General features: G+C 39.1%; 1 protein-coding gene across 1 annotated transcript in view; it reads left to right on the top strand.

The window, feature by feature from the left end:
* edar (ectodysplasin A receptor) overlaps window positions 1-7951 on the top strand; it is a 26269-nt gene that overhangs the window by 4977 nt on the left and 13341 nt on the right. The window contains exons 3-4 of the mRNA XM_035676729.1: window positions 2023-2204; window positions 5574-5659. Of these exons, the coding sequence (XP_035532622.1) occupies window positions 2023-2204; window positions 5574-5659 (268 nt within the window). The remainder of the gene's footprint in view (window positions 1-2022; window positions 2205-5573; window positions 5660-7951) is intronic.

Genomic DNA, 7951 nt, shown 5'->3' with positions numbered 1-7951 from the left:
AATGCAGCTGAGGCTGATGGGAATGCCATTGGTTTAGCAGGTATTTGGTCATAAACCAAAGTTAAATCGATACAATCTATTCTGTAAAAAGTCAATTTCATGGCAATCCATCCAATAGTTATTGAGACATTTCACTCGAAACCAGTCATGCCAGCCTTGTGGTGGCACTGGAGGTAAAAGCTGAAACTGAACTCTGTTGTTTCATCCTTCACTAAACTGGGAATAATCACAACACTCTAACAACACTTCCTTCTTTTCGTCCATCCTTTCTTCTGACCTTGTCTCTTTTAGCTCCATAAGCACGCATAAAAATCTGATGATTGTTCCAGCTGTAAATCTTTTTTTCCTTCCTTTCCTGCGTCCCTCCTTCCTGCCTTGTGTTCACTAAGCAACCATGTGCTTCCACAGTAAGCATCCATAACAGTGTGTTGTGTTTGAACTTGTAAAATCAAGTGATCCACTGTCCGAGACAGAGACAGCAATGAGAAGCTCAATCTGATAAGCACAGAGCTCTCTCATAGAGTCATTTAGCCATTTGTAAGCGATAGAAACATGAGAGAAGAAAGACGTTTAATCAGTGAGATGAGAGCCCCCTTTGCACTTTCTCCTGCCTGTCTGATCCTCTGGGTGCCACGGTCTGTAATTCATGTATTATTTTGTTCCCCTGAGATTTCCCTGCATGTGTGTGTGTGTGTTTCTTGACACCCTTTTAATCATGAGATAACCATAGGGTTCCTCCTCACAACAAAGACTTCAGAAAGTACGCGCTCACACACACTTACACACACACAGACACTGCACAGCACATCACACAACGATAAAGACATCCAAGAACGCTTTTAAAATGCATCTTGTATCCAGATTGCGTGTGATGTAGCTGGATTACATTTTCATGCTAGTTTACACGTCGAACATAAATACTGAAGTCAGACTTATTTTTCTGAATTCCTAACTTTATTGAGTGACAAAAGTGATGTTGAGATGAGGAAACGTTGAAGAATTGGGTATTGCAGTTTCAAGGCAGCTTGCATGGTGTGTGAAAGCTGTTTAACATTGAGGATATGCTCCCTGAGGGGACCCTGTGGCCTGGTGGTTTAAGATGCCTAACATGTACTGCAACCTCCCCTCTTTGATTCTACTTGGGGCCTTTGTTGCATGTCATCACCCTCTCTCTCTCTCCCACTCTCTCCCACTGCATTTCCGTTCTCGGTCAACTTTCAAAGTAAAGGCGACAATGCCAGAAAACTCAATTCTAGTTTTGCTCCCCGACCTCCTGGATTTATGATACGCAGTCAAAGTGGCGACAAATTTTGAAAAGAATTTCAATCGGAACAGCCTCGCGTGAACGAACAGAAGCAGAACCGTGGTGATCCTGCGTACAAAAAGATCCAAAGCAAGCTTTAACCCAAAGCGACAAGATGTTGCCGATAGCTCAGCTCAGTTCTAAATCAAACAATCACACTGAGACTTAGAGACGTCAAACAGAAGGGGATGAAATATCAGATTTTGGAGTCGGTCTACTGTAGCCCAAAGCTAAGAGGCATAGGCTTCTTTTAATAGACAGATGAAAGTAAGAGGGAAATGAAAGATGAAAGAAAGGGAGCAGAAAGAGAGAGAGAGAGTGTGTGTGTGTGTGTGTGTGTGTGTGGCCTGTTGTTCGGCCTCCCCACTGTGAGGAATTAACATGCGGAGATGGGAGGAGATCGATGGTAGAAGACAGACTGATGAGTTGGTCATCTTAAACACTACCAGGCATGGAACGCTGTATACACACACACACACACACACACACACACACACAAGGACCTCTGTGGCCAATCAGATTTCTCTTTTGTCATCTCAAAACAGTGATGCCAGATTTGCTAAGGGCATGGACAGAAACAGATGTGTGTTTGCGAGTGTGTGCTGTTTTTCAATGTGTCCAACTGCACAGTTGTAAATCCTCTTGTTTAGAATGACATATTAAATTTCCTGTAAATATTAACCAAAATGCGTATGTGTCTTTGTGTGTATGTTTTGCAGACCTGTGGCTACGGTGTGAAGGATGAGGACTTTGCCTGTGTGCCATGCCCACAGGGGAAATACTCCAAAGGGAAGTATGAGATCTGTAGACGGCATAAAGACTGTGACGCCCTCTACAAAGCCACTGTGCGCGTAGCGGGAACCCCGGACAGCGACGCAGAGTGTGGACCCTGTTTGCCAGGGTAAACAACACAAACACACGGTTCATAACCCATTTGCAGGAGGCAATAATTACACAATACTGAACATACTTCAAATATTATTAAAGTGACCACTCATAGAGCTGCCACTGAAGCAGCTCGCATGTTCAATTTCTTAAAAAAGCCCTAAACAGCAACAAACAAAGGTTTCTGTTTACATCCAGTTTTCATGGAGGGCTGCCACAATCTGGGTGTATTTATTCACCAACTGATTAACTTAGGCAGCAGCTCCTTGTACTGAACCTCTGAGATGCACTGTGCCAATGAAGGAGAGCTCATAAGAGCAGTTAAGAGGTAGGATTTCTGGGAGAAAAGAAAAGAATGATAATAATATTTATTTTTTTCTCCACTTGATAGAAACTGTTATTTCAAATATTACTGTTGATATGGATGTTAATGCTCAGGTACATGCAGCAACATTTAAAGCCAGGCAAATACAATTCTTTGAACATTTTAAACTTGCATTGTGCATCCATGTCTACTTCTTCCTCATTTTTTTGCTGGTGCAATGCTGCGATTCTTGGCACTTTACTGCCACCTGTAGATGACTGGAATATTGTGAAACCAATGGCAGGAACGTGTGTCACATCACGTGTGCGTACACTCATGTGCATCCTTGTGTGCGTGCATGAAAATAAACAGGGACCCCATCACAAAAAAGTTCTCTGTAGCGCTAAGATTTAAAAGGCAGCCTAACATTAGTTCTTTTCTGCAAAATGTTTTAATGAGTATTGCATAAAATAACCACACAAGATGTCCTGATTACACAATTCACAGGAAGTCATCAGTAAGATGTGTTCTGACATGCACAACAACCACACCATAGGAAAAGTTTGGAAAAGTTATGGCACCCAACTTGATTAATAATCTCCTGGAAACTTTCCCTGCAGAAACACTAAAATATTATAAGTGATAGGAGGGTAGGATTTTCACTTTTGAGCAAGTACAGATTTTCTGTAAAATGAAAGATATTATAAACAAATTTACAAATACACAGATCAAACATTGTAAAAGTTCAATCCGTTATTCATTAAATGGGAAGTTGACAAGTGATTGTATATTTTGATGAAGGAGATTTTTATTTTACTTGACCTGACCCTCGTTTTCCAATTACATTGAGACTGGTGATGTGCTCACTTATTAATATAAGAATATAAATAAATTAAGCCAAAAAACAGCTATCATTTTTAAAAAAGATTATAAAATTAACCTGGTATGCACGGTGTACTATATACTCAGTCTATACTACACATACAAACACAAACAATCTTAGCAAATCTTAGCAAGCAGCATGAGTAGCTTGAGTTGACATAATTGGACCACCCTGTTGTCTTCATTTTAATTCACTGCCTCCCTTTATGTGCAAACACACACTAAATCCTAAACTAATCCATTTCCACATGACAGCTATGTATTCAGCCCTGTCTCTTAAAAATATTAAGTCAGTGAGATACATTTAAACATTACCAGACCGTCCTCTCCTCCTCTTCCTCACTCGTCCTTCCCATCATCCATCACTCCCCCCTCCTCTTGCCTCTCTGGAGAAGTTGACTGATTGGCTGTGTCGACACAAAACTTCTTTCTTATAGCATTCAACATCTTCAATCACTGGTTTGGATACCCTGCTGTGTGATAGATATTTTACACATCAACATTGGCAAAATGAATGCATGATTATATCTCTGAATCATATTTCATCTAATGATTGAATGTGGGCAGTATATAATGAAGTAAGTCTTGAAGGAATTGGCGTAAATATGCAAGATTCATGATTTGGGGCTATTGGATAACCCTACCATTCCAACAGAGAAAAGTTAAATGTTGAAATGTCCTCCTCTTGTCATCAATCTGGATGCTGTCCTTCCGCCTTCTACTTTTCTTGGCTCTCGGTCTCCTTTCACAGGATGTTTTTGCTTTTGATTAGTGTGATTGTGGCAGGAACGAGTGTGCTCAGGAACACTGAGTTAGGTCATGTCTATGTCTGTATGTGTACTGTAAACGCTGTACTGTATGTATGGGACTTTGTACGCTGCAGTTAGCGGAGTCCACACATGTTTGATGCAGAGCAGAACAGGCCTGAACAGTTGTAATAAAAGTTCAGTTAAAACTTGCATCTCAGTGGAGGAAAAGACCCGGAGGAAAATGAGAATGAGTTGTGACGGACGTGTTTATCTGCTGGTTTCCCTGTGAGCAACTTCAGTAGCACTTATTAATGTTTATACGCTATTATTAAGCAATGAATTCATGTGGACTTAATTAATTCTTCATTATTATCTATGATGTCTTAATAATACGGAACAGTACATCATTAGCAGTGATACAATTTACAACATTTCTAAAATATTAGCTGGAGTATTGCATATGTAAGGGTTAATAAAGATGAAGAAACATATACATTACTGTTATTGATTAACAAATAGTTTGTGTGCTATTTACCTGTTTTTTTTATTTAAAATATTACTATTACTATTATTACTACTATTTATTGATATAATGTGAGAGATGTCTATCCATCTTCTAAATAGTTTGCTAAATGTTTGTGATAGTTTAACACAGCTTTAGATTAGGGTGTTTTATGTATGATTGTATGAAACAATTTAGAATAAAGGAGTACAACCTGAGTTAATGGAGCTGTACATAAACCGCTGAACAAATCATTAGTTTGTCATAAATGAGTCATTTGTAATTGTGCCTAGTCATTTGTAGTTAAAATACAGTGACTAATGTGTAATGGCAGAAATCCAAAACCAATCACCAGCAAAAAAAGTCCTTCACTCCCTTTAATATCTGTCCTACAAAATCCTCAGAAATCCTTAAATGAATTCTTGTGTTCTTGTGATGCTGACGTGTCCATTAGTACAAGATTGAACCAGTTGTTCTGAACTATATCTATATATAAAGGCATCAGTTAATTGCATGTATGCTGCATACATTATGCGTTGAAACTGATAATGTCGTCAAGACTAAGTGATTTAACACCACTCCCAGTCACTCACAGACTGCCTGCCCCTCTCCTTTCCTCTAATAGACGCTTCATGAATCAGGGCGATGATATGTACCAAGCCATGTTTAGTGTCTTCAGGGCATCAATTATATACATTTTTTCACTTAGACAAACTTTTCACCTCAGCTGCTTCCCCATACTTATGCATCCTGCAGGTATGGTATGTGCGAAAGGTAAAACACACCTGCCATGCTTGCTGATTACTTGTAAGTGTTTTTAGTTTTGCAGTTTTTATTTAAAAAAAACTTTACCTTTAAAGCTGATTCTTGTCTAAGGTTTAGGTTGTAGCCTAATTATATAGTCTAACAAGTTGCTGCTCTTATACCCATGCATTTTATGTCTCCCAGGTATTACATGCTGGAAAACAGACCTAGGAATCTCTATGGAATGGTTTGCCACTCCTGCCAGAATGCACCGCGCAACACCAAAGAATGTAAGACCAACCACTTCACAGTTTCATTTCTCTATCCCCTTCCTTCCTCGCAACCCCTCTTTTCAACTATGAATTCCCCCTTTTTATCTTTCAACGTTTATCTTCACAGCTTTCTCTGTCCAAACACTGACCTGGTTTCCGCTGGATTAAAAGCTACCAAACATTAAAGTTTTTCTGTCTAAATGAAAGGAAATAAAAGGGGACAGGCTGTGCAAAAGCAGATGTTGAAAGCCTGGACTTAGTTTGAGGGAACATTCGGAGGTCGGAGGTTGTGCTGAGTTCTCCCAGACCCTCTGGTCACTGTCCTTTCCTGTCAGGGGGCCTCAATGATGGACACCCCCACCCCCCCACTTCCCTCCCTGCATCTCTGCTTTTCTGGATCCAGAGGGGTGTTTGGCAGCTTATCCATAACCTCACTCCTTCACTGATTACCCTGCATACCTGACACTGTGTGTACATGCATCTGTGTGTCAGTGTGTGTGTGTGTGCGCGCATGCATGGCGCCAACTGTTGCTGCGACCGCATCTCCGGACAATAATATTTACCAGAGGTTGTCTCCATTTTTCCGTTTCCCATTCACAATCAGCCTCAGTAGTTCATAAACATTTCTTCACACTTGCCACACAGAACGTGAATGTTGTAAAATGACAGCTCCTGATCAAACAGATTTTCTCCCATGAATCCTTTATAAATGAAGACATTTTGTCTTTGGTTTGTGAATGTCCAGTAAAATCCCAGTCGATGGCAGTCAAGCAAAAAATAAGTTTCAGATATTTTGCTGATTTTATGATACAGTACGTAAGCAAGTTTGATACTGGCTCATAAAAGTGCAGCCTTTGTGATTTGTCACAATACATTATTGAAATTATAGTTTATTATGTTGGTTTAATACTTGAATTTTACACCACAGTGTCTTGGGGTCTCTTGCTAATGTGTAATAACATTAACATTAACATTTTTAAAAATGTAAATGGCATTAATAACTTTTAGTTTACATTCATCAGTTTTAAAAGCAATTAGTACCTCTTATTCCCAGCAAAGTATAATTTACCTCTGTTATTCTCCTATTATCTACTTCCCAGGTATTTGTACTATATTTTTTTGTACTTTTTTGGTGCTCTAAGTTGAAACTTACTTAAAATCTTTTCAAGACACTTTGGAAAAATGTAATGTAATTGTCATCTTGTGTCCTCTTTCAAAGATAGAAGAATATATAAATTTTAGATATAGTTTAAAATGCCATGAAAATGAGAAGATTAGATTTCAATACATAATTAGATTTGGAAATAACCGTCTTCAAACCCCAAAAATGCCTGTGTTATCAAACCAATGTAATCTTCGTCACAGCAATTTATAGACTTCCAATGTAATTTCACATCTTAAGACATTTTCTGTAAGGTGGCAAGTTTAAAAAGTCAGAAAAAGGTAAAAAAAACTGCCTTTGTGAATTTGTCCAGATGTGACTCATTTTCATTGACCCAAAAATGAGAGAGTGTCAGTGGGACAACTGAACCGTGCTTTTTCACCCTCACTGATACATACTGCTATGGGAATGATATTTATGGGACCATAATTGCTCAAAACCCCCGTTAAGTGTAATTAAAGAGCCCGGAAATGAATGGTATTGTCATTGTGTCATATTTAATGAGTGTGTTTTGAAAGATGAAAACCCCAAAAAGCAGCCCAGGCCTGCAGAGGAGAGGGTGTGAAGTAGGAGCAGGAATATGTGTGTGTGTGTGTGTGCGTGTGTGTGTGTGTGTTTATAAATAAACACTTGCTTTTCAACAGCAGCCTAATTGTTTCTCCTAGGCAAGGAAATGAGTGATTGAATGATGCCGGGAAGGCGTGCAAGCAAGAGACAGAATGATGTAACGCAACAAAAAATCACTAGTGTGGCAAGTAATTTAATGTTGGATCCAGATTTATCGCACTTATTTGTCAATTGTGAAAAGGTGGATTTTGTCACTATTGGACAGAGCCAGGCTAGCTGTTTACCTGTTTCCCTTGTTTTTCTGCTAAGCTAAGCTAACTTAACCTGCTGCTGACTGTAGCCTTATATTTAACGTACAGAAATGAGAGTCGCAAAAGGGCCAACTACTTATTTTAAGATTTTAAGCATTTACTTTATACGTTCTGTTAGTGCCTGTTTACCACACAGTTATATTTGTTTCCAAAACTACAGAAAATATGAAATGCACCTCTCATCTGTCAGAGGATTTCTCACCAGAATAACCTGACAGCCTTTAATAAAATGGATATGGGTGTAATTACTGTTGTGTTATGTCAATCCAT

The sequence above is a fragment of the Morone saxatilis genome, unplaced genomic scaffold (genome assembly GCF_004916995.1).
Source record: "Morone saxatilis isolate NCDOM2014 unplaced genomic scaffold, NCSU_SB_2.0 Contig5, whole genome shotgun sequence".
NCBI lineage: Eukaryota > Metazoa > Chordata > Actinopteri > Moronidae > Morone > Morone saxatilis.
Note: the sequence above shows the minus strand (reverse complement) of the source record. Positions and strands in the feature narration are given on the sequence as shown.